At 44.4% G+C, this 27,876-nt stretch overlaps 1 protein-coding gene across 1 annotated transcript in view; it reads right to left on the reverse strand.

The window, feature by feature from the left end:
- Nucleotides 1–27,876, reverse strand: part of LOC119951523 (probable E3 ubiquitin-protein ligase HECTD4) — a 415,771-nt gene that overhangs the window by 387,079 nt on the left and 816 nt on the right. The window contains 1 exon segment of the mRNA XM_038774748.1: nucleotides 1,620–2,137. Within this exon segment, the coding sequence (XP_038630676.1) occupies nucleotides 1,620–2,137 (518 nt within the window).

Consider the following 27,876-nt stretch of genomic DNA (forward strand, 5'->3'; position numbering starts at 1 on the left):
TATCTCTTCCAAAGGAAAGTAAAGTGTGTGTTTGAGAGAGAAAATACATATCAGCAAATCGTTGCTTTGTGGCCTCGATAACAACGTTAATGCTTTGTGTTACAAGACTTCAATTCGAGTCATCATTATTCAGTGGGACAAGAGAAATGTTATTTGCTCCTCATGGAATGCACAAAAACCTAACCTACCTTTACTTAGATGTCCATTCTCTTTGAGCAAAGGATTGAGCAGTGCCACCCATGATATAAAGTTAGGAATTGTTTTCACAAAAGAGATTTAAGAATAGTTGATTTACGAACTGTTAGATGAGTACCATTTATATTAATGGTTTGACATAATACGCACAATCAGAATATTGCAATATACACACCTGATGACATGGACACCAACACTTGCATTGTAAAAAGTGGAGGAAGATTAGGCACTGAATCAACTTGCTCTTGCTCACAGGCATTCATTTGGAGTGGAAGGCTCAGAGGTACCCTTGACAGGATAGATACGGAGAGGTTGCTTCCCCTTGTGGAAGAGTCTCGGACATCGGGCACAATCTCAGGCTAAAGGGTCGGCCATTTAAGACAAACATGAGAAGAAATTTCTTCTGATGGCAGTGAATCTGTGGAATTCTTTATGGCAGAGGACTGTAGAGTCTGGGTTGTTACGTATGTTCACGGCCATGATAGACAGATTTTTAATCGAGAAGGGAATCAGGGGTTATGGGGCTACGGCGGGAAAGTGGAGTTGAGGATTGTCAGATCAGTCGTGCTCTCATCGAATGGATGAGCAGACTCGATGGGCTGAATGGCCTACTTCTGCTCCCATGTCTTACAGGCTCTGGTACAGCCACCCAGATACAATGCTTGTGTTGTTTTTTGCTTTTCAACCTATCCATTGGTTGTTTTCTGCAATCTCCTCCTGATAAGTAATTTGGATGTTTGGGAAGGGGATATCCAAATGGGCCACCAGAAACTAAGGCTGGATGCTTTTTGAACTCCAGATGGGATATTTTCCACTGATGGCCTTTGAAGTATAGTGTCCTACGGTATTCTTGGTACAATGCCAGACTAAAATACTGAATGATAGTCCACCAGGAAGAACTCAGAACAGGTAAAATTAAAAAGTAAAAATTACAAATTCTTAAAATCTGAAATAGTAAGATATATAATAGGTCCATCTGTAAAGAGAAAAGACAGATTATGAGGTTTTAGATGTGCAACTTGTCTTCTGCTTATGGGTGTTGACTGACACTATTTCAAGCATTTTCTGTTTTTATTTCAGGTAACTCATATCAGATATAATGACTTTTGCTAGAAGTGGCTTATGAACTGCCCCTCAAAACATCAGTAGATTGACATGGGTAGGCTGTGACATGTATAAAAAGAGATAACGTTTCCCAGGGAAATTGGAAGACATGAATATTGTCGATCATGGATACAAGTCTCAGGTCAGTGATGAAAACATTCAATGTGGCATTCATTTTTATTATGTCAGTGTTTTCCCGTAGCTATCTTTCACAGTACAGGGTATGCTGAAGATCATAATGTCATTGATGGCATTGTAAGCGAGTATATGAAAAATATTTCCAGTTATTACAATTTAAAGGTTTGACAGAATGCTCCTACCTTGCACAGGCAAGAGCTACCAGTGCAGCTGCAGCATTTTCTTTCTGTTTCCATGGGACTGATTGACCCAAAGCAGGTGATTCTTCTAACCAAGAGCAGAGCAGAGTCTCCAGACCATTCAGACAGTCAGCAGGTTCTTTTGTGAGGCTCAGAGGCTGGCAATCTCTAAGGCAGTTCAGGAGTACCTCAGCAGTGATGTTACAGAGAGATGGGTCCGTTTTACTTTGTGATTGGATCAGAGGAAATACCAATAATAGGCCCATGCGAGAGGTAAATGGTGCCTGTTCTGGTTGTTGCAGCAAACCCTGACGCTTGAGCAAGGACATGGTCTCTTCGTCGCTGGAGTTTTCACGCTCATGCTGTTCTTCAAGTGCTAACTGTCGTTGTGCATTCCACAGGCCTCTAAGTGCATTGAGACGGTATTCAAGTAGTCGTGCATATGCGTTACTCTGGTTCCCACACACAGCTCGTAAGCGTTCTGCCAGCTCTTCAGGATTTTTGGTTTCAAATGTCAATATCTGAAAATTGAACAATGAATATTTGTCATCACAAGAGTCAAGTTTACAGCACAGAAAGAGGACTTCTGCCCATCATGTCGACACCAGCCATCCAACATTAATCTATTCTAATCCCATTTTCCACCACTTGGTCCATCGTCTTGCATGCTATGGCTTTTCAAGTACTCATCTATATGCTTCTTAAATCTTGTAAAGGTTCCCGCCTCAATCACCCTTTAAGGCAAAGTGGTCTAGATTCCCACCATCCTGTGGGTGAAAACGTTTTTCCTCAAATCCCTCACTTTAAATTTATGCTTCTTGGTTAATGACCCCTCTACTGAGGGGAATGTTTCTTTCTATCTGCCCTATGTTCCTCATAATTTTATACACCTAATAATAATTTTTCTTATTCTCTCAAGTAGGCTTACATTAACACTGCAATGAAGTTACTGTGAAAATCCCCTAGTTGCCACACTCCGGCGCCTGTTCGGGCGGGAAAATACAGAATGTCCAATTCACCGAACAAGCACGTCTTTCGGGTCTTGTGGGAGGAAACCAGAGCACCAGGAGGAAACCCACAGGTCCCCAGGGAGAATGCACAGACACCATACAGACAATGACCCAAGCCGGGAATCGAACCTGGCGTACCTCAATCAAGTTCCCCCTCAGACTTCCTGCTCCAACGAGAACAACCCCAGCCTAATAAGCCTCTCTTCATAGCGGAAACACTCCAGCCCAGGCAACATCCTGGTGAATCTCCCGTCCACCCTTTCTAGCACAATCATTTCCTCCCGATAGTGTGGTGACCAGAACTGTACACAGTACTATAGCTATGTGTGAACAAGTGTTTTATATAGCTCCATCATAAGCTCCCTGCTCTTATCTTCTATGCCTCGGCTAATAAAGGCAAGTATCCCATGTGCCATCTTAACCACCTTATCTACTGGCCATACTAGGAGAAATTAGAAATCTTAATGGAGGAATGAGGGCAAAATACTGGAAATCACGGTAGCAGCGCGGTAGCATTGTGGATAGCACAATCGCTTAACAGCTCCAGTGTCCCAGGTTCGATTCCGGCTTGGGTCACTGTCTGTGCGGAGTCTGCACATCCTCCCTGTGTGTGCGTGGGTTTCCTCCGGGTGCTCCGGTTTCCTCCCACAGTCCAAAGATGTGCAGGTTAGGTGGATTGGCCATGATAAATTGCCCTTAGTGTCCAAAATTGCCCTTAGTGTTGGGTGGGGTTACTTGGTTATGGGGATAGGGTGGAGGTGTTAACCTTGGATAGGGTGCTCTTTCCAAGAGCCGGTGCAGACTCGATGGGCCGAATGGCCTCCTTCTGCACTGTAAATTCTATGTAAAAAAAATTCTATGATTTTGTACTTAAAATAAAAGCTTTTTATTTCAAGAGCAAGAAAGGAGTCTATTTCAAATTCTAAACATATCAGATATGAAGAGTCTTGCAAGTGTCAGCTTCACAGTGCTGTTACGTCTACAGACACACAATGCCGAGTTCCCAAATGATCAGTCTTGTTGAAAACCTACACAAAACCGACAAACGTCAATTAACAAGTTTCATCAAGTTACCCCAAATTCAAGAAACAAACCATATTAGTCAGGTTATTAGACAACAGTAATTAAAAATGGCAATGTTACATAATTATTTGTAACAAGGCAAATAAATATCTGATCCCTGTACTCACCACCTTATAATATTCCTGGTTTATATTTGTATCACGCAGCATAGAGAACAAAAATTGTACTCCCAAGAAAAGATGCAGAAGTATATATTTTTCGTGATCACAGTGCTCTAGACAAACTGGGAGATCATTTGATGAGCTGCTCCATTAGCTTAATGGATTTATTCAATGCCTGGTACAGGCAGCTATACAGATAACTATACTGTCTCAGCTTCAACCTTGGCCTCTCAACCCCAGGCTAGGTGACATTTAAATTCCACTGCTGACTGATATCCAGCACTCATGCCGGAAACTAAATATCAGTCAATGTTATGCGAAGGTAAGATTAAGCTCAATGATGTTAGCAGGCTAAACATTCATGCAAGGAATCACTGCTGATCCCAATAATCTTCTCAGCCAGCCACACACATGCACAGTCATCATAAATCAAGTCACACAGCTTCCAAATTAGCTTCCACATTTGCCCATATAACCATGAGTTCAATTCAAAAGTAATTAATTGACGATAAAATTCACTCGGCTGCTCTGAAGACATGCGGTGCAATGCAATACAAGTTCTTTGTTCACCATTTGTTTAAATTCCTTCTTTGCTTTGCCCCTCCCCATTCTAAAACTGCGTACAACCCTACAAATCTATCCCCTTAAACTCTCTATTCGTAACTCTGACCTCTTGTGCAGATCAAGCAAATGGACCTACCGCAACAAAATCATAACAAGTTTCAGCATAGAAGATCTGCTTATGTTTATGGGAATAGCAGGTTAAATTGTTGTTTTCAAAGAGAGGCCTAGCAAAACAGGTCAGAATGCGATGTTTGGTTTATTGTACTGTCAGATAATTCAAAGACAATAGGGGTGGCTCAAAAAATCCCATTACAGAGAAAGACCCTTGTTTTAAAAAAAAAACGAATCTAACTTACTTTTACACTCAAAGCTGTAATTAAATTTTGGGCTGAAGAATCTAATAGCAGTTTTTCATCTCACGGTAGATTCTTACACCATTTGCCAAATCACCAGAAATTTTAAAAAGACAATCTACACTGGCATTCACGCAAAGATTTCTTAATTTGTGGTTAATGTCTAGAAGGAACAAAAGAACTGAGCCCCTGGTTCAAAGTGGTCAATCATTATGGGCCCTGAAATTGTATCCAATAAAGCAAATTATACCCATATCAGATGTATACTTTTCGTGACATCTACACAAGTATTGACCGAGGCACCACTGCTTAATAGCTCCTAAAAGCTTAAAATATGTGCTTTCAGCATATCTATTTCAGTCTTGGGACAGTGCGTTTTTTTCAAAATGGATATGGGAGTGGGAAGAGTGTGTGCTGTGTTGGGGGAGGTGATGACACTGTGGTACAGTCGCTTGACTGGTAATCCAGAGACCCAGGTAATGCTCTGGAGACCCGGGTTTGAATCTCACCACAACAGATAGTGGAATTCAAAATAAAATATCTGAATAACCATGAAACCATTGTCGATTGTCGTAAAATCCTCCATGTTGAATATTACTTGGAGTAAACACGGAGGGTGAAAAGGGCGCAGAATGTACTCTGGGTGGGAGACTTCAATGTAAATCGCCAAGAGTGGTTTAGTACTCCCACCGTAGACTGGGTCCTAAAGGACACAGCTGCTAGACTAGAACTACGGCAGATCGTGAGGGAATCAACAAGAGGTAAAAACATACTTGACGTCATCCAACCTGCCTGCCACAGATGCATCTGTCCATGACCATTTCTAGGTCCTCACCTGTCATAATCTCCTTGCCATCAATTATTGGCATGTTACTTGCGTCTTCCACTGTGAAAACTGGCAAAATATCTGTTTCATGCTTCGGCCAATTCCTTATTTCCCATTATTAAATCCACTCCAGCTTGGAAACATATCACCGTCCCTCCACTGTCACGAGGTCAAAGTCCTGGAACTCTCCTCTGAACAGCACTTTGGATGTACTTACACCTCAGGGCTGTAGCGGTTCAAGAAGGCAGCTCATCACCACCTTCTCAAGAGCAACTCGGGATGGGCAATAAATGCTGGTCTAGCCAGCGACGCCTACACCCCATAAATGAATATTAAAAAACAGTAATGGTGAGCATGATACCAGGAGTATTTCAGTTTAGCACTCAGGTCAAAACTTCCCAGTTCATAGATGATGACACCGTCTTCTGCTCAGACTGAGTATGCACATATTGAGGAATATTTGAAACCAGTGTAAACTGGCCTAGGGAGTCAAAGTAAATCGCATAGAGAGAGGCCATATTCTTTGGGAACTGGACCAACCAACCCTTTGTCCCTTTCACAAGTAGGTCAAACTGCCTGAATGCGCTGGGGATGTTTGGAGGGACCACAGCACATGCTCAAAACTGGAAGGAACATATAGTCTGGCTGAAACAGAAACTAGCTATGTTGGAGAAGCATTATCATAATTTACAGTGCGGAAGGAGGCCATTCAGCACATCAAGTTTGCACAGGCTCTTGGAAAGAGCACCCGACTTAAGCCCACACCTCCACCCTATCCCCGCAACCCAGTAATCCCATCTAACCTTTTTTTCTTGGACACCAAGGGCAATTTAGCATGGTCAATACACCTAACCTGCACATCTTTGGACTGAGGGGGGAAACCGGAGCACCCAGAGGGAACCCACGTAGACAGAGGGAGAACGTGCAGACACCGCACAGACAGTGACCCAAGCCGGGAATTGAACCCGAGACCCTGTAGCTGTGAAGCAACAGTGCTAACCACTGTGCCACCCATTCTCTCTCAATTCCATGAAGGAATCTGGTCATCAGGTGCTTCGCAGCCTTGGTGTTGTGTAGGTCAGGCCCATGCCCTCTCCTGCACCAATGTAGTCACTCAAGCCATCTTCTGCTTTATCTGGAGATCTGAAATGGACCTTAGCCACAGAGACACATACACAAAGGGGATTCAACCTGGCTCTCACCTTGATGGCCACCTTTCTGTGTGGCTGTAAACTGTGCAATGACCCTAAATACAGAAACACCAAGTGTTATGTGCTGAGGTTTTCTCTGTCCCCAGTGTTGCAAAGGATGAGTCTGGTCTTGCTGTTGTGGAACACACTAATCCGTTGGCATGTGCACTACCAGTCTCTTGGGAAAAAGTTTATGCAGAAGAACATGTTTGACCACAAGTCCATCAGGCAGCGGGCTTAAGTTTAAGAACCTCGGGGCCCTGTGAGAAAATAAGCTGGTGAATCCTTTAGAGTAGTTACCTCGGCAGACTGTCAAAGCTATTTGAAAGAACACATCACCAGAGCTTTCAAACAAACGCCTCAACGTAGCTTGGCTGATGGTCACCCATCAAATCCTTCACGCATGTCCAAAATCACACCTCAGCATGTTGCCTTTGAGGCGGTTGCTCTGGAAACAGGACCATCACCACCTCTTTCTGAAAGGTGCATGGCAAAGCAGGTCTTGAAGGAGATTCAGTACCAGGATATCACTGCATGGATTCCTCAGGGCACTGCCTTAGGCCCAAACATTTTCAGTCGCCTCATCAAAAACCTTCCTTCCATCAATAAGTCAGAAGTGGAGATGATCGCTGATGACTGTACAATGTTCAGCATCATTTTCCATGCCTCAGAAGTTGAAGCAAATGCCATAAGCATGAAAGGTAGCTCTTGCAGGAAATCCTCGATTACAACCTTTAACTCCAGCAAATGGACACCAGAAGTATTCACAACCCCCCAGTCTAATCCCCTTCTCCCATTCCACATCGTTTGTGGGGGGAGAGATGGGGAAACGTCAAATGCCAGGTTGCAAGGCCAGCCAGGAGAGGGGAGGGAAACCTCAGCCTCGGAGCCGATAGCCACACGGGGTGGGATGGAACCAGGAACGGCCGACCCCACAGAGTTCTCAACTCAGATCCAGGCACTGATGGACAAACTCACGGGCTTCATCACCTCCGAGCTCCAAGGACAGGGAGGAGCTGAAGACCTCCTGGCAGCCATCAAGATGGCAGTGGAGGCTGTGATAACCCGAAGAGGGAAGCAATGGCCAAGATGGAGCGGTGGCAGCAAGCGACCTCGAGAAGGCCGCCAAGGACCAAAGGGACCGGATTGCGGCACCTCGAAGCAGAAGTGACAAGCTTGATTAAGACCCAAGAAAACAAAGCACAAAAAAGGGGCAGAGTCACAGGTAGGGGTAATGCCAAGAGGGATGGAGGGGGGGGGGGGGGGGGGGAAGAGATGGCAAAAGAGGAAGCAGTTTGTGGTCATTTTGAACGGCCCGAGAGCAAGGGCATGGGCGATTGGACAGGATTGGGCCCACAAGGTGAATACGAGTAATCCCTACATGGAATGTGAGGGGCCTCAATGAGCTGGTGAAAAGATCCAGAGACCTCGTCCATCTCAAGCATCTGGGGATGGATGTAGTCTTCCCATAGGAAACACACCTGAGACAGCGGGACCGACAACGAATAAGGAATGATAATCTTCATTATTGTCCCAAGTAGGCTTACATCAACACTCCAATGAAGTTACTATAGAAAGAGCCTAGATTCCACATTCTGGCACCTGTTTGGGTACAGAGGGGGAATTCAGAATGTCCAATTAACCCAACAAGAATGTCTTTGTGGGAGGAAACCAGAGCACCCAGAGTAAACCCACGGATACACAGGGAGAACAGTGACCCAAGCTGGGAATCAATCCTGGGACCCTAGAGCTGTGAAGCAACAGTGCTAACCTGCCACCCATGGCAGGGTAGAAAAAATGTTTCATTCATTTTTCGACACTAGGACAAGGGGTAGGTCATATTAATTAAACGGACTAGTCTCATTTACAGTGACTGGTACAGTGACTGACCCAGGGGCTTGTACACAATGGTCAGCAGGACCCTGGTGGTCTTGGTATATGTACACGGGAAGGCAGGGGGGTGTATTCTGCAGCAAAATACCCCAAGCCATCGGATGATTCTGTATCCTGCAATCAGAACAGGCAGGTCGGTCTCTCCACGTTCTGGGAGGCACTGAAGACAGTGCTACGCCAGATGCAGCTCAAGGTAGTGCACAGAGCACACCTTACCAAGAAGTGTATAGCAGGTTCTTCGATGCGCAGGACAAGAGCGAGCAGCGTCGGGGGGCCTGGCCAACCACACCCAAATTGTTCTGGTCCTGCCCCAGACTCGGAGTTCTGGGCAGCCTTCTTCGAGGTTATGTCCGGGGTGGTGGGGGTCGAGCTGGAGCCATGGCATCTATGGCGGTCTTCGGGGTGTCAAAACATCCAGAACTCTGGACAGGGAGAAGCAGATGTCCTGGCCTTCATCGGCGTCACCCAGATCCTTGGAATGGTTCACAGATCTGGCCAAATTCCTGAGGCTTGAAAATTATGTGAAATAAGAGGGTCTGAGGAGAGATTACATAGCACATGGAACAAATTCACAAGCCTCTTTACAGACCTGTTCGCAACTATCGGCCAACCAGGTTTTTTGGTGGTGGTGGGGGGGGTCACCTAGAGGGAGGGGAGCCCGCGAGAAACAGAGAAAGAACGGTGAGGAGGGCCACCCATAGGAGGGAACACAAACCCCTTCCACACAGGGAGAAACCAGGGAATCAAACGGACCCATTCTCCCACGAAAACTCAAATTCAAGGGGAGAACAGAAACCGCTTGATTGGTACTCCAACCATGACCTTCAAAACTTCACTCCCTCCATTACTGATGTACAGTGGCAGGCAGCAGTGTGCACCATAAACATGATGCACTGCAACAACTCGCCAAGCCTCCTTTGACAGCATTTTCCAAACCGACACACTCTACCACCTAGAAAGACAAGGAAATAGATGTTTGGGAAAACCATCACCTGCAAGTTCTCATCCAAGTCACAAATCATCCTGACTTACTTGGAACTATGTTGCCGTTCCTTCACTGTGGTTGGGTCAGATTCCAGGAACTCCCTTCCTAACTGCACTGTGATGTACCTACACATGGAACCGCAGTGGGTCAAGAAGACAGATCATCACCACCTTCTCAAGGGCAATTCGGGATGGGCAATAAATGCTAAATAAAAACAATAAAAGGCAATAAAAACCTAAACAGCAACGCCTACATCGCATGTGTTAAAAAAATTAACATCTGAAAGGATCTAATTTGAAAATTTACCTAATCTTTCATATTCATGTTGAATAACCTATGTTGGTCCATATACCACCAGGCTTGTTTTTGTGGCCTCCTCAGTTACCTTCCTGCTATAAATATCATTATCACCTTATAAGAGCACTCTGCGATCATAAGGAGAATGCATCCTTGTCAAATTCTGATGAAAATTCCAGCTTCTAGAAATATTTTGCATCTCCCAACCCTCTGCGACCCGGTGAAATCTGCTCCAGAGTATAACAGTATCACTATCAATCAATAGCATCCTTCTATTAGTCCTCCCTGAAACAGTAGTGGTTTTGTATTTCTCCAGATTCTCAATGTTGTGGAATCAGCATCTATGTTTCACAGCAGAATTTTTTTTTAAAATGCAGCATTGCGTCACATTTTACAACTTCATGTTGGACAGCAGGATTTTCTCCAATAACTGGCAAATTCTTGTCCATCCCAATGATCTGGACATTGCATCATTGTTCTATATTTGCAGTTCAGAGACAGTCCAGGCAACACTTTATGTCTTCTACAGAGATAGTCATATGGATAGAAAAGTTAGCCTCAGTGCTGCTTTGTTCACTTTACAGTGGAATTGGGATTCACATAAAAGCACCAAGGTGTTTTACAGGAAGGTATCAGACAAGTATCACTGCACCAGAGACTTTAGGGGAGGTGACTGAACTACTGGTCAAAGGAGGAAATTTTAAGGGAGTGTTGCTAAAGAACGAGGAACTAAAAGGTTTGTTCCCCCCCCCAGAACTTAGGAGGGCTCAAGGCATGGCTGTCAATAGTTCACAGGTTTGTAAGATATAGGAGCAGAATTAGGCCATTTGGCTCATCAAACCTGCTCCACAATTCAATCATGGCTGATCTCATCCTGGCCTTAAATCCTCCGTCCTGCCCATTCGCCAAACATAATTAATAATCTGTCGAACTCCTCCTTCAATTTACTCAGTATCCCAGCATCCACCTCACTCTGGGAGAAGTAGTTTCTTAAATTTGCTACCTCTTATCCCAAGACTGTGACCTCTCATTCTAGAATGCCCCACAAGAGGAAGCTTCCACTCCATGTCTACTTTATCCATAACTTTTATCATCTTGTGTACCTCAATTTGATTGCCCCTCATTTTTCTAATTTCTAGAAAGTATAGACCTAAACTCAGAATCATAAAATCTCTACAGTGCAGATGGAGGCCATTCAGTCAATCAAGTCTACACCAACCCTTGGAACAAGTACCCTGCCTAGTCCCACACCCTGACCCTATCCCCGTAACCCCACCTAACCTTTTTGGACACCAAGAGGAAATTTTTCATGGCCAGTCCACCTTATCTGCACATCTTTGGGCTGTGGGAGGAAACCAGGACACCCACCACACAGACACAGGGAGATTGAGCAAACTCCACACACTCAGTAACCCAGGGCCGAGATCAAACCCGGGTCCTCGGTGTCGTAAGGAAGCAGTGCTAACCATTGCGCCGCCACGCCACCCTCTCTTTATATGACAAACCCTTCATCTCTGGAATCAACCTAGTGAATCTCCTCTTTACTGCCTCCAATGCCACTACATTTTTCCTCAATAAGGATAAGTGGAGAATGGATTACACTAGTGATTCCAAAAAAACCTGTTGGACTTTAACCCGATGGTGTAAGACTTCTTACTGTGCCCACCCCAGTGCCCAATGCCAGCATCTCCACATCAGAGCTGGAGGAAGTTACAACGGTGGGATGAATGAGGATACAGAAGGATTTGAACACAAAACTAGGGTTTTGAAGCTTGATGAAAATTCACTTTGGTCACTAACAGGGAGAAGTATGTACCACATAATTGATCTTGTTTTTTCCCCCAGCTTTCAAGAAGCCAACTATCTCCATGGCCTGATAACAGCCTAATGACGCCAGGGTGTTTCTATTGCAGAAACTAGCAATATTCCACATAAACAAGAGCTTAAGTTTATCAAGTCAAGCAATTCTCATGTCTGAAATCATGCTCTCTACAATACAATTCAATATTTAGATAATTAAATCCCTGCTTGGAAATTAACCACATATTTAGTCAGACTCAGTAGAATTACTTCAACGTTGTACTTGGACACTGAAAATTATAAATCTGCGATAACATTGCAGACAACATCTACTCAATGTGAAAATGATTCACAGGGGCAGACCTTTGCACATGCAATATATAAAGACTCGTATGAATTAACACATTACAGCTATTCTGTTAAGAATTGTAAGTGTCTAATGTGATAGTGCATTCTTACTCAAGTTTGAGACCATTCAGAAATCATTTACTGGGCCATAGAGATACAATTTACAAGTTTATGAGTTACATGTATAGCTATAATCAGCAAAACCAAGGCACATATTTACTCAATACTCTGATTTAACATCTCCTTAAAGAGTTGCTTACATTATATCAATCGCAATAAAGGAAAACAAACAATGAATTGCGAGACAATTCTTCTATAACAACCACTTTTAGGGCTTCTTCTGATTGTTCATCACTAATAGTGTTGCAGCAAACTGTGCTAATTACTGATATGAGAAGTACATTAGCAGATATTTTATCATCGAAGTGCTTCCAAATATCTTCAGCAAGTTACAAGAGCCCAAATTTCAGAACACAAAGAAAACAACTGGAGGACTTTGTACAATACCAGCATTCCCAAAAGACTTTTAAATAGATTTTTCTTTAAATGTTCATTGAGTGTATTTTATTACAAACATGTATCAAAACAGGTTGCAACACAAACACCCCGGGAAACATACTTCCCAGCAATCAACTATATAGTCTGTACAAATCTTTTCCCCATTATCACCCTTTCTCTCCCCACCCCCACCTCCCTTGACAAACAGCTCCTCAAACACAAGTCACAAACATCCCCCACCTTTTCTCAAACACCTTTGCATGTTAAACACCCTTAACTCATAGTTTATCTTCTCCAACCGCTGGAAGTCGTACAGGTCAAACAACCAAGCCGCTAACCCGGTGGCGATGCTGACCGCCACTCCTGGAAAATTCACCGCTGTGCAATCAGAGAGGCGAAGGCCACGGCGTCGGCCTTCCTCCTCTCCATGAGCTCTGGCTTCTCTGAAACCCCAAATATTGCCAAAGGGTCTGGGTCTACCTCCTCCACTATCCTGGCTAAGACTGCGAACACTCAGGCCCAGAATCTTCCCAATATTTTGCGACCCCAAAATGTGTGCACATGATTCGCTGTCCCCCGCCCACACCTCTCACACTCATCTCCTACACCCTAGAAGAACCCACTCATTCTCGTCTGAGTCATATGCACCCTGTGCGCCACCTTTAACAATATCAGTTCATTGAGAACTTCCTGGAAGAAGCAATTCACAACATGATGGAAGTCATTGATGCCCCTTAATCCAGCAAGACTATCAGTTCAATGCACATGAAATCCAATTCAAAGGCCTCTCCAACGTTTAAATTCCTTGAGGACACCAGTACTTACTATTAAAAGTATCAACCCAATAAAAGAGCTCCAACTTCTGCTTTACAACATTCTGAATGCATTTGCACTAACTGTAGTGTTGCATCACATGAACACTATAAATTAAAGAAGAAAAAGAAAAATACAGCACAGGAACAGGCCCTTCGGCCCTCCAAGCCTGTGCCGATCATGATGCCCCAACTAAAAACAAACCTGCCCTTACTTGGTCCTCATCCCTATTCATGTACCAATCCAGGTGCACGTTCCAGGCATCCATCACTCACTGCGTGAAAAACTTACCCTGCATATCTCCCTTAAACTTTCCCTCCCACACCTTGAACCTGCACCCCCTTATAATTGACACTCCCACCCTTGGAAAAAAGCCTCTTACTATCCACCCTGCCTATGCCTCTCAGAACTTTGTAGACCTTGTAGCCACCTGGGGTGGCCACGTCCCGATTCCAAAATGGATACTCACAAAGAGTACAGGGAAAAATGGACAGTGCTAGGAAAACAAGCAGGTGCAAGGTTTGCCTGTGGATTGGAACTTGCAGGTCCCAGACAGAACTGATACTACAAGCCATTAGCATAGTAATGAACTATCTCCGGGGGCAAAAGAGAAACATTTAAACAATCGGTACCAGGGCAGACTCCCCGGCGCCAGTGGAGACGAAAACAAAGGCAGGCCAACGGTTACCTCGGGCCCGCCCAGCGATCGAGAAACGGCCCCTTTATTGGAGAGAATCGATACAAATGATTGGGACATGGTCCAATTAATTGGGACCAAGTTCAGGAACCGCCCAGAGGCCCGAAACCCTTTGGGGTATAAAACAGAATCCCCAAGGTCAGAGCACTCTCTTGGGCTCTTCTTCTCCACCTTGGCCTTTGGCTCTCAGCAACAAGAGGCCCGCCAAGCACCAGCCAAGTAAGTCTAAGGTCAACGCATGCTACGAGATAGGCACTCCTAGCTATTATTCCATACCAGTTCGAAGCCAGCAGTATCAGAACCAGACAACAGCCATTGCTCCTCTGACTGAGTGGGCGCCCGAAGCTAAGTACAAGTTTTTAATAGTAGTTGTAATTTAGTGAGTAGAGTTTGTGCAGGAGTAATAATTGACTGGGTGTGTAAATAAATGTGCATTGATTTCAAACTTACTAACTGGTGTATCGAGTCATTGATCAGTATTCGGTTTTGAACCTTGTGGTGATATCAGAAAGATACCTGGCGACTCTTGAGCAGAGGTAATTAAAACAGCAAATTAAGGAAAGCATAACGAGCAACATTTACTGGCGACTCCGCCGGGACTCGACTTAGAAGTGGCCCCACCACTCGGAGAGAACCCGAAATTTGAATTAGAAATCCAATTGGAAACAGAAAAACCACAAGAGTTTAAACAGTACTGATCAAGCCTCCAGAATTCGGAAGTGTGTTAATGCATGCGTACTAACAGGGATATAAGGTAAACCTGAGGGACTTTGTTGCATAAAACTGTCGGGCGTTTTGTAGGCCGGAAATTAGCATAAGCCGTACCCGTGTTTACATCACCGCTTTATCACCCCCTGTTCCAAATTTAGTAGAGAACCCAGATGTAGGAAAAATGGCAATGAAGGCAATGGAACGCCTTATGAACCCCCGGTAATTCGAGGTCGCAGCGACCAGTAGAGTAGGACAGTGTCCCGTTTGGGAAGAGGAAATTAGGAAGTACCTCAAAGAGAAAGGATGGCCCCTTTGGAGCGAATTTTGCGCGAATGAAGAAACAGGTCCCGGGAGTATAGGACATACTTGGTGGGAGAACCGGACAGAGATCCACAAGAAGAGCTTGGGAAAAGCTCCCAAGCCGATGGCAATCATGTCCTGTCTGGCACAATTGCGAGGCACAGAGGAGGTCGTTCGGACGCTCAGTAGAGAGATAGAGGAGCGAGATAGAACCAGTAAGGTAGACGTAAGCGAGATTGAGAAGGAGAATAAAGAGTTAAGAGAGAAGCTAGCAGCAAAAGACAGAGAGGTGGATGATGCCAAGAGGACACACCAGTCTTGTCTGGCGCACTTAAGCAGCTTCCAGACCCAATATGATAAGGCCTACCAGGACACACTACGTGCGGTCTTGGTAAGACAGGAAACAGAACAGCAGGTAGAGACATTGCAGAAACAGTGCAAAGATTTAAAAGCAGCCCTACGAGCACTCCAGGCTTCCACAACGGAACAAAGGCAGACCTCGGTAGACCACGCAAAGTGCCGGAAGCATCCCTGCTTTCTGTTCAAAATGGCTTTCAGAGCACATTCGGACCCCAACTGGATCAGGAAAACGGCCCAGATTGGCAAGAATTACATGAAACAGCCCATAGATACGTACATGGAGCATGTGTGCAAGAGAAACCCCAGAAAAGGAGAGCACCCGAACCCCCCACTGAACAGGCAGAACATACCCCCATGAATCCGGTAACCACACACCACAAGGCCGCAGCAGAAGGAGACACAGATTTTCTGTACACAAACAACCCCCTTAACCGTGACCCAATTGCGGGACGCGTGAGAAAATTACACCGTTCCTCCCAACTTCAGACCCCCACCAATTCTTCGCTAGGGTTAAACAGCAGGCCACCATGTACAGCCTGGACGAGAGAGAGCAGATAAAGCTCACAGTTTTGAGCCTCGACCCTTCAGTCGTAGCAGCCCTTCCCAACCCACAGAATGTAGGAGGAGGCACCCTAACAGAGATGCACACGGCGATCCTTGATGCGATCGGGTACAACAGAGACGACCCGGTAGAAGGCCTAAATAGATGTAGGCAAAAGAACACCCCACAGTGTTTGCTGGACGCTTGTGGATTCATTTCACAGCAGTTTTTAGTGAATTAGCCCGCGCCCATTTGTCCCCAGATAACATGGCAAAATGGACTTGAATCTTGGTCTCTCATGTAACAGAGGCAGGACAGAGAGCTTGCGCGAATTACAACCCCTCAGATGAGGCCCACAATGAGAAATGGGTTTTGAAAAGGTTATCCCGCGCTTGGGAGCAATCCGTTCAGAACAAGACCAAATTTAAGAAAGCAGAGGAAGAGCAGGCAGATGCAGATATGCATCCAGTTAAAGCGCACCAGAACCCCACATGGATAAACGAGAGTAGGAACAGCCCACCCCAACCCAAATCACAGGAGTGTTACAACTGTGGACAGTTAGGACACTTTGCACGAGAGTGCAATGCGCCACAGAAACAGAGTGCAGCAGACAGGCACCCTAAATAGAAATAGGGCAAAGCCTATACATAGTGTTAGTGCCCGTGCAGACCATGGCGACATGAACGGCACAGACTGACGGTGTTCGGGCTCCCCAACTTGGGTCTGCGACACCCTTTGGGATAAGTCCGGTTGACCGGTCGTAGCAGGCAGAGTCCGGGGTCAGCCCGTAGAGTTTCTTAGGGACACAGGAGGGTCCCGCACCACACTCACTTCCTCCACGATGTTCTAGAGGGACACGTGGCCCACAACAGACACCATCACCCTCAGCGACTTTACAGGTCACTTACAGCCGGGACACATCACAGCCCCTGTATCCATACAAATCGGTAATATGCCAACCAAGCACCCCATAGTGTTAGTTGATCTGCCCCACACAGCAGAACATATTTTAGGAATCGACTTCATGAGCTCCCACAACCTTTCATTTGATCCAGTCAATAAGTGTGTTTGGAAAATGACAACGGCATCATGAGCCCCCGTCACGCTCACAGTAGGAGTGTATGTAAATAGGATTAGCTCAGTAGGAGACTACTGGTTCGACCCGCGAAACATTAGTGCAGATAAACAGGTTAGGGCAGTCCTGCAAGAACACAAAGCAGCATTTGCACAGCACAAGCATGACTGTGGCAGTTTGGCTGGCTCTGTGCAGATTATAGGTCCTGTCCCCAGACGCAGTACGGATTTCCCCAGGAAGCAGAGGGAGAAATCTCTAAAGTTATAGATAGCTTGTTAGACCAGGGCGTTCTGAGATCAGTAGCCTCCACTAATAATGCCCCGATTTGGCCCGTCAGGAAACCGGATGGATCATGGCGCCTGACCATTGATTACCAGGAACTGAACAAAGTAACCCCAGCAGCACCCCCCACCGTAGCCACAAATCCCATGCTCAAGCAGGGACTCCAGTCACGATTCTTTACGGTTTTGGACATTAGTAATGGCTTTTGGTCCATTCCATTGGCTAAAGCGTGCCAGTACAAATTTGCCTTCACATTTAAAGGACAGCAGTATACGTGGACTTGCCTTCCACAGCTGGACAAATAGATTAGCAACATTTTCCCACCCCGAATGTCTGGTCCAGTATGTAGACGACCTGCTACGACAGACAAACACAAAAGCAGAGCACATTTCGCTTCTAGCAGAACTCCTAAAAGAAATTGGCTGTAAGGTAAATCTCAAAAAGGTCCAGATTTTGGAAGAAAAGGTGATATACTTGGGAACAGTTATCCCTCATGGTAAACGCGAGATCGAGCAAAAGAGAATTGACTCGATCGTCAAATTGCCCCTTCCCCACAATGTCTCAGCCCTCCAGTCATTTTTAGGACTGATTGGCTACTGCCGAAACCACATTGACGGTTTTGCCACTAAAGCAGCGCCCCTATCGGAACTTCTCAAGAAGCAGGCACCTTGGGAATGGCTTCCACAGCATAGATGCCGTGGATGCTTTAAAAAGAGCCCCCGCACTACAGGTCCCAGACCCCCTTTCCCCATACGCTATCGAAGTAGCAAGCACCGACCAAACCCTTTCACCATGACCAGTTAAGACCCGTGGCACACACCTAAAGAGTGTTAGACCCTGTCGAGCAAGGATTTTCTGCCTGTGAAAGGCACCTGCTCGCAGTTTTTTGGGCAGTTCAGTACTTTTCATACATCACAGGGCTCAACCCTATCACCATCCTCACAGAACACACCCCGACACAGCTATTGTTAGACGGCCGACTTAAAGATGGCAGTCAGCCAAATCCGAGCAGCCCATTGGCCCCTTCTTTTACAGGGACGGGACATCACAGTAAAACGCACAAAAAAACCATACTTTCCTTGCAGACAATTTACACCCCTCATGAATGTGAGTTTATCTCCACACAGCACAACACAGGCCCATTCATTCCAAAGACACCTCCCAGGAAGATAGGTAGTTCACCCCAGAGACCCCAGCCCACAGACGCATGCGCACCCCTGAAGATTTATGTGGATGGCTCCTCCAGTGTTAGATGGCAAACGCATAACAGGATGCGGTATTTATGTAGAGGACGCGCAGGGACACGCCCTAGAAGAGATTTCCCTGAAATTGCCAGGACACTTAGGCTCGCAGGCAGCAGAACTAGCAGTGATAGCTTACATTGTAGACCACCCCAATTTGTTCCCCACCCCAACGGATATCTATTCAGACAGCCTGTACGTCTGTAATAGTTTGACGGAATTCCTACCCCTGTGGGAAACAAGAGGATTTGTTTCCGCAGGCAGAAAACCCCTACCATCAGCCCCATTACTCTTGAGCAAAGGTAATTAAAACAGAGCAAATTAAGGAAAGCATAACGAGCAACAACCTCCATCAGGTCTTCCCTCTGCGTCGCTTTTTCCAGTGAAAACAATCCTAGTTTATTCAACCTACAACCCCAGTTTATTCAACATCTCACACAAATGAAGAGCAAAACTGAAGCAGGTAGGGAACTTTATTTTGAAGTCACCAGACCTCAACACCCAATAAATATGCCACAGATTTTGTGCAATCATAAGTGCTTCACACCAATGTAATAAGTATGCGGTACAAAATCATCTCAGATACAAAATGCAGTGCAACATGAGGCAAGACATAGAATAAAACTCATGATTCAATGCATGCAAACTTCTTCATCACAGTTGATCCTCCTTATCCAAGAGGGACTCCAATTGATCATACAAAAATCAGAGCACATGTTAATTTGCATTTATTTTTAATTTCATGGAATGCGAGCATCGCTGGCAAGGCCAGGATCTGCTGCCCATCCCTAAATGCTCGAGGAGGTGGTAATCCGCCCTATTGAAACAATGCAGTGTATGAGGTCTAGGTCTACCAAAAGTGATATTAGGGAACAAGTTCCAGGTTTGTGATTCAGTAATAGTGAAGGAACGGCAATATAGTTCAAGTGGGGATGGTGTGTGACTTGTAGGGGAAGTTCAGGTGGTGGTTTTCGCATGGATGTGCTTCCCTTGTCCTGAGGGGAGGTAAAGGTTGGAGACTTGGTGAGTTATTGCATTGTGTCTTATAGGTACACTCCGCCAGCATTGTAGAGAGAGTAAATGTTAATTTAACAAATGTTAAGTTTTAAAAAGGATGGGGAGAATTTATTTCATTTATCTGGAGAACATTACCCGAAATGGTGGTGGAACCGGATTTGATAAAGAATTTTACAGGGGGGGGGGAATGAGAATGAGGAATGTACAGGATTGTAGAGGCAAAAAGCAGAATTTTTCTTAAATTTAGAGTACCCAATTATTTTTTCTCCAATTAAGGAGTAATTTAGCATGGCCAATCCACCTAACCTGCACATCTTTTGGGTTGTGGAGGTGAAATCCACGTAGACATGGGGAGAATGTGCAAACCCAGGGTCGGGATTCGAACCCGGGTCCTCAATCCCAGTGCTAACCACTGCGCCACATGCCGCCCTTAAAAAAGCTGAAATTTAATACAAAACTATTCCAGGATCATCTAAAAATGTATGGATGACCCCCCAGCTTCTGTTCTCTACTGAAGCCATCTACTTAAACCACAATGCACTGTCCATTCCATCTTCACCTTGAACAACATGTGCAAGGAGCTTGTGGTTTCTCACTAGGATGGAGGAGATCCATCCTAGTGAGAACCAGTTAAGGACCAGCTGCCATGTCCTTCCTTTCCACTAGCATGCCTGGCCAGACATGCTCCAATGTTTCTCTTGCCCTAGCCCCGTATTTCATCTTTCTCTTTTATCTTTCCTCGAAGCCACATTGCCCAGTCGACTCAACTCCAGCTCCCTCCATCCTATCCTCACTAAACTACTCATCAGCCAACTTTTCCTCCTAGTCCTCATGTTAGCCGATGCTGCAAACAGGTCTCTTTCAAGTGTTGTCCCTCTCCTCTTTACATTTGCCATCATCAATCCTGGACCCCATTGTCCCATGAACCATTATCCCATCTCCAACCTCCCTTTCCTCTCAGAAGCCATTGAAAATGCTGCTGTTCCCAAACCCATTTCTATCTTGCTCAGAAGAATGTCTGAATCCTTCCAATCAGATTTCCATCCCTGCCACAGTAACAAAACAGCTCAAATTCAGAAATGACATCCGATGTGATAGTGACAGACATTTTTATCCTTCTTGATCTTTCTGCAATCTTTGATATGCCTGGACCATACCATCGTCCTCCAACTCCTCTCCACTGCCATCAAGCCGTGTGGGACTGGCCTCAGCTGCTTCCATTCTTATGAAATCTAATCTTGGCCAGAAAAATCATTTGCAATGGGGTTTTTTTCTTGTCCCTAAACCATTACCTCTCACGTCCTCCAAGGATCTGTCCCTGTGCTTGCTCCTATTTTACATCCACACACTGACCCTTTGACAACAACATCCAAAAGCAGTGATAGTTTTCACACTTCAACACCTTATCATCTCTCTCGACTCTGCTACTGTTGCTAAGATATCAGAAATCCAGCCCGGTTGCGGATAAGCAGAAATGTCCTCCAATTAAATATTGGGAAGACTGAAGCTGTTGTTTACAACAGTCTAAACTCCATTTTCCAGACACTAATTCCACCCCTCTCTCTGGCAACAGTCTCAGACTAAGCCACTTGGCTCTCAACCTTGGTACAACATTTTACCTCTCAGTCAGCTTGATTTTTAAATTTTCCCTCCCCATCTCTATCTGCTCCAGCCCGACAGGCCACAGTGATATCTGTGCTGTGCTAATTCCTGCCACTTGCACCTCCCTGTTTTTAATTGCTCCATTACAGGGATCGAAATATTTTTCTCTTCTACAGGGATCCTTTCCTGATTTCCAGGGTCTCCTTTTTCATTCTCATTAACTTTATCATCAGGTGATGCAGTCACGCAAGTATTTGTGTTGAATTTTTTTTTCTGGGGTTTCCTTCTTTCGATAGGCAAGACAGCACAAAATCAAACAGAAATTACTCCATAGTGTATTGCAGCTCATCCAATCTCTAGATCAGGATGAATCAGGTCAAAATAGTATGATAACAATGTGCCAATACTAGATTTTAAAAATATTTTGTAAAATAATGCCTTTATTTGGCAACACATGGCTTTGTGTAATAGTGATTTGAAATAAAACAGAAGAGAAAACAAATGGAAAGTAGGTAACAGGCGTTTTAACAGAAATGAAAATTTCTATTATAGCCAAAAGTAGCAAATAGAATCAGAGAATTTACAGTGCAGAAGGAGGCCATTCAACCCATCGAGTCTGCACCGGCCCTTGGAAAGCGCACCCTACTTAAGCCCACACTTCCACCCTATCCTCATAACCCAGTAACCCCAGCTAACCTTTCTGGACACCATAAAATATACCATTAATTTTCCCTTTGTTTACCTTCTACCACCGGGCAAGCCTGTCCAATACAATCAAGACTGTGGACCAATGTAATGGCATATTAGCATTAAAAGTACCTCAGCATTTCCACTTTTGATGTAGTTAGTACATGTAACACAGGATAAAGTCGATAAGTACTGACAAAACCTTGCTGGATAATGCACATTATCATAGAATTTAGAGTGCAGAAGGAGGCCATTCGGCCCATCAAGTCTGCACCGGCTCCCGGAAAGAGCACCCTACCCAAGGTCAACACCTCCACCCTATCCCCATAACCCAGTAACCCCAACCCACACTATGGGCAATTTTGGACACTAAGGGCAATTTATCATGGCCAATCCACCTAACCCGCACATCTTTGGATTGTGGGAGGAAACCGGAGCACCCGGAGGAAACCCACGCGCACACGGGGAGGATGTGCAGATTCCGCACAGACAGTGACCCAAGCCGGAATCGAACCTGGGACCCTGGAGCTGTGAAGCAATTGTGCTATCCACAATGCTACCATGCTGCCGACGGTATACTTCAGTAAGAGGCAAGGCGTCACCACGCATGAGCTAAAGTACCTGCCCTGACATTTAAATGCCCCAGTTCATCAACTAAATATAATTCTCAATTTACAATAATGAAAGTTCTAACTATTTGGTGCTTTGAAACAGAAATTCTGTTGGTACAAGCAATTTAGGCAGGTTAGTAAAATACTATATGAATCTACATTGGCCCCCGACTCATTTCCTCACCAAATTAAAATGCGATGGACCTTCTGTCCTCTTGATGCTGCCCCTTTTCTAGGTGCAGGGGGTTCTGTAGGCTTGATCCTGGTCTCCTTAAGAGTTTCTGGTTACCTCCATTCTTTTTCTTTTCTATTTTTATTCCAAGACCTCACCCTGGTCTTAGATTCCAGGCTGTCAAATGTTCCACTCAAGCCGTTTGTTGAGATTCAACAGAATGAGGAATGTTTGAGTCAAATAAATTGTCATCTAAGATAATTGCTCCAGCTCCTCAAATCACAGGTTCCCTTCTTCCCACCTTGACTGCTCTTCCAATCATAACTTACTAAATCTGGAGGGGCATGAAGAGGGAGAGAGAAGGAGCCTGTCATCGGAGGAGTTGGAGCAGCAGCTCCCCACATATTCTGTCTCCCAAGCTTACTCGCTGGTCCTCAAATTAAAGGGCATCTTGTTTTCCCACTCACTGTGCCTTCAATTCTTCATTCTGGTCCAGAGGAGCTACTGGAAGTGTTTGAGAAAATTCACCCGCTATCCTCATTTACTTTGAACCCTGCTCCACCACTGGAGTCAGTGTTTTCAGTCAATATTAATGCAGCAGACAAAGAACATGTTAAGTTAATGTTTCAATTTTGTTCTGTTTTATCCTGTATGTTCTGAATTTGGTTGAAGAGAATTTAACAATTTTTGCCCTCAGACATGAGATCCATTGGAGGCGTCTTAAAGGAGAAAAGCGAGATAGAGGGGTGTACGGTGGGAATTCCAGAACTTGTGGACAACGGTATTCAGGTCTCCAGAGGGGAGCTGTGAATGAATTCCCGGCCAAATTTGAGAACCTGCTGCCATGCAGGGGGAAAACATGCATTGGTTAATCCTCGGACATCAAACTTTTCTTGAACAAAAAAAAGAGAATGAGAATCCTTCCTCCCTCCGAGACACCCCATTGATGGGTTCAGTACCTCTGATTGGCTGGAGAAGAGTTAGATTTAGATTTGTCACATGTACAGAGGTACAGTTAAAAGTATTGTTCTGCGTACAGTCCAGGCAGATTGTTCAAAAACATAGGACATGCAATAAATACACTATGTAAATACATAGCCATAGGGTGAAGCATACGCAGTGTGGTGCTACTCAGTAGAGAAGATGCATGGAGAGATCAGATCTGTCCATAAGATGATCATTCAGGAGTCTGGTAACAACTGGGAAGAAGTTGTTTTTGAATCGGTTAGTGCGCGTTCTCAGGCTTTTGTATCTCCTGCCTGATGGAAGAGGAGAATAACCCAAGTGGGAGGGGTCTTTGATTATGCTGTCTGCTTTCCCAAGGCAGCGGGAGGTGTAGACAGAGTCAATGGATAGGAGGCGGGTTCGCATGATGGACTGGGCGGTGTTTGTGACTTTGTAGTTTCTTGGGCCAAACAGTTGCCATACCAGGCTGTGATGCAGCCAGGTAGGATGTTTTCTGTGGTGCATCTGTAAAAATTGGTAAGTCAGTCAATGTGGGCATGCAGAATTTCCTTTGTTTCCAGAGATAATATAGGTGCTGTTGTACTTTCTTGGCCATAGCGTCACAATTGGGTGGACCAGAACAAATTGTTGGTGATGTGCACACCTAGGATTTGAAACTGTAAACCATCTCCACCTCGACACCATTAATGCAGACAGGAATATGTACAATACTTTGCTTCCTGAAATCAATGACCAGCTCCATAGTTTTGCTGACATTGAGGGGAAACTGTTATCATTACACCACACTACAAGGCTCTCTATCTCCCTCCTGTACTTTGACTCATCCTTGTTTGTGATCTGACCCACTACAGTCGTGTCATTAGCAAACTTGTAGATGAAGTTGGAGCCAAATTTTGCCACACAGTGAAATCTGTTGTGTGGCATGATGCAAGTATCCATGGTTTACTGGCTCCTGTATACAAGAATTGTTATGAGTGTATACCGCCAGGCCTTGCCTTGTACGGAGGGCAGTAATCCCCTTTCCCTCAGGATACCCTTCCATTGCTTGGAGGCTGTGGAAGGTGTTAGGTTTTGAATGTGTAGCTTTGTCTTCTGGAGGGAGGCGAACACCATAGAGCCATGTGCTTATGGCTTTATCCTGGTATCCTCAGATCGCCTGCGCTTTTTTGGTATCTTATCTTGACATTGTCTGAAGGAAGATGCCAACCCCAATGATTACGATCTGAACCAATCATGACTCTGTACTGGATTTGTGGTTCTGGGTAAAATATCCTCTTAGAACCAATGTCTTCTCAAATTTTGTGTGTATTTCTTTTCTTTATTTTGTGGTTAAGGAATCCTTAACTGACTCCTGCAACGGTACAGGCAGATCTCCTCCCCTCAGTATCCTGTTGATGGGTGTCTTGACAATTCTTCTCCCTGTTGGTGAATTTTCCTTGGTGTAGAGTGGTTTAAGCTTTCCGATGATAGTGGAGCCTGAATGGTGCGACATACGTGAAGTGTGCGCCATTTACCGTGTTTCCAGGACTTTATCCTCTTCACCTTCATTCACTAGTTTATCCACTTACCATCTTTTCTGGTATAAACGGAGGCACCAAGATTAATGATTATGCCAAACTAATTGTATTGTGGTTCTCCTGTCTTTTTCTGTATTTACATTCGGTGACACATTTATACTATACTGAACCCGTTGAGGATTTTGTTGCATTATTTGTAAAACTGAAAAAACACCAAAATACATATATAAAAAAAATACTGAAAGGCTATTTATTTAAAAGCGGTTCAAGAAACAAAAGATGACAATCCTGAAATAAACTCAGGAAAACACTAGTCAGCACCTCTTTAAATATTTATGGCAATTTATCCATAAGAGAAATGGATTCTTGTAAATCATAACAGTCAGATCTAGCTTTTTTATTTTAATGCACCTGCTTACTATTTCCAGTAGCTGTGAACACAAATGACAAAGAAAATGCACATGCAAGATGAAAATTGTAATTTTTTTTTGTCAGTGGCTGTCCCTTCAGCTGTCTAGGCCCCAAAAGCTCGAGAATATCCTCCCTAACTTCGTGCCTCCTCTAAAACTCCTTAAAACCTATCTCTTTGTCCATGCAATTTGATCATCTAATTGAGTATCTCCTTATCCGGCTCGGTGCCATATTTTGTTTTACAACACTCGTGAAACACCTTGGGATGTTTCATTATGTTAAAGGTGCTATGTAAATCAAAGTTATTTTTCATCCAATTTGTTCCACAGCTGCCCCAAAATTGCTGACTTAAAAGTGTGGATTCCAGCAAGCCAGCAGGGCCTCATTGAAGCAGAATTCTTAAACGGGAGCTGTATTAGTAAACATGAGTTTATTCAGCACTGGAAGGCATAAAAAGTTTGATTGTGTCCTCAAAGAGAGACATATGGGCCCCACTGCTGCTGCTCCTCCTGCCAAGATGTGTGTTAAGGCAAATTATAACACCCTTTTACCAAGACTCAAAACTCAGCCCGAAATTGAACATGCAATCTTCCTGATCTGAACGGCTCAATTCCAAAGCAGATACCGAAGAATTGAAGGAGACATTTAAATCTTAGGCATCTCAGTCAAATTGATGCTACATATGATATAACCCTCCTCAGAAATTACACTGAAAGCAACAAACCTTTTCATCAAAACAGCCTGCACAGTCTCAAATCACCAAATTCTTAGTGTTCACTTATTGACAGATTAACCGCCAAACACAGGGGTGCGGGTAAGCGACCTCGCGGAATTCCTTAGGTTGGAAAAAAATCAAGTTTGTCTTGAGGGGGTCTGTGGAGGGGTTTGCCTGGAGATGGACACAGTTTATCAATTTCATCCAAGATAGTGAAGTCAGTAGGGGGTTTTGGGGTTAAAAAAGGAAGCTGAGTGGGTGGAGGGTAACAGCAGGGAAGGTTGGGTGCAGGGGTGTTGGTTATTGATATATATATTTTTTAAATGACAATTATTTCCCCCCATTTTCTTTTGCACCAATAAATTTCACTTTCAAAAACACTCAAATTAAACATGAATAAAGCACACATATGGCACACAGATCCAGTGTACTTTTAGATAGCTAGCTATCAAGCACAACTGCTTTAAATCTTATTCTAGTTTATCTGTGTTTAAAGTGATTATACCCTTATTATGTTACTTATTTTAATTCCCTTCATACACCCTTTTTGTTTACTACAAATTCCGACTCATGGTTTGCACAGTACTTTGCAACGCCCACTTTCTGGATTTTTTGTTTGTGGTACGGTTTACATAAATACTTACACTTTTCTTACCCACTGTTCTTCGTCATCTGTCTACACATCACTGAGCACTACACTGGGCCAACAACGATTCAACCCAGTGACAAATTGGTTCTATTTATTTTAATACAGTATTGTAACCTATTTCTTGCCAATGATTATCCAGCTCATGTTAAAAACATACGTCACACGATGCAGATCAATCACTACATACAAACAACATTCGACTTTTTGAATATCCTTCTCATCCGTCCGAGGATCACTAAAAATCATTCTCAAAAGAAATAGGAATTTTTAAATGGCTTTCAATGCTGTGTATTTGCAAAATAATACTCGCGGATTAAACCCCAACCTCGAATCAATAATTTAATTCCATAAATATATGTTTCCTGGCTACTCCTCCACTTCCCCACATTTCTTTTCCAGATTTACCCTCGACTACCTCTTAACCTCTCCACATCACCTTTTAACTGCACATATATGATTCCTCCGACATGCACTCATTTAAAAAGCTTATGGGTGGGACAACGACGTGGACTGGAGAAAATCGTAAAACACATATACACAAATAAATGGAGCAAGTAGTCAGTGTGATTAAATAGCTGCATTCAAGATGGGGTTTATTTTTAGTTCTAAGATATCCATGAATAACAATCCTATCACTGACACCCTGGGTATATTGCTACCCACAGAGATAAACATGTTCTGTTTTACACATTTGAGATTCTCTGACCTGCTCGCTTTGCTCCATGCTGCCGAAACCCCACAACCTCTCATTTTACAGACTGTGTGTTATTCCTCATCCTCTCTGTTCGCTTTTACCTAGGGGAGTGGACTGGGTCAGGAGGAGTCCGGTCTCAAGCAGCCCAGTCGCACCAAGGGATTGAAGAGAAGAAAGGGGCGGGGGGTCTGTCACCGCATTAAAGCCACTCAACCGGTCTCCATTTGTCAACGGGAGATGGCCCTGCCCTC

Source organism: Scyliorhinus canicula, chromosome 1 (assembly GCF_902713615.1).
Source record: "Scyliorhinus canicula chromosome 1, sScyCan1.1, whole genome shotgun sequence".
NCBI classification, from domain to species: Eukaryota; Metazoa; Chordata; class Chondrichthyes; order Carcharhiniformes; family Scyliorhinidae; genus Scyliorhinus; species Scyliorhinus canicula.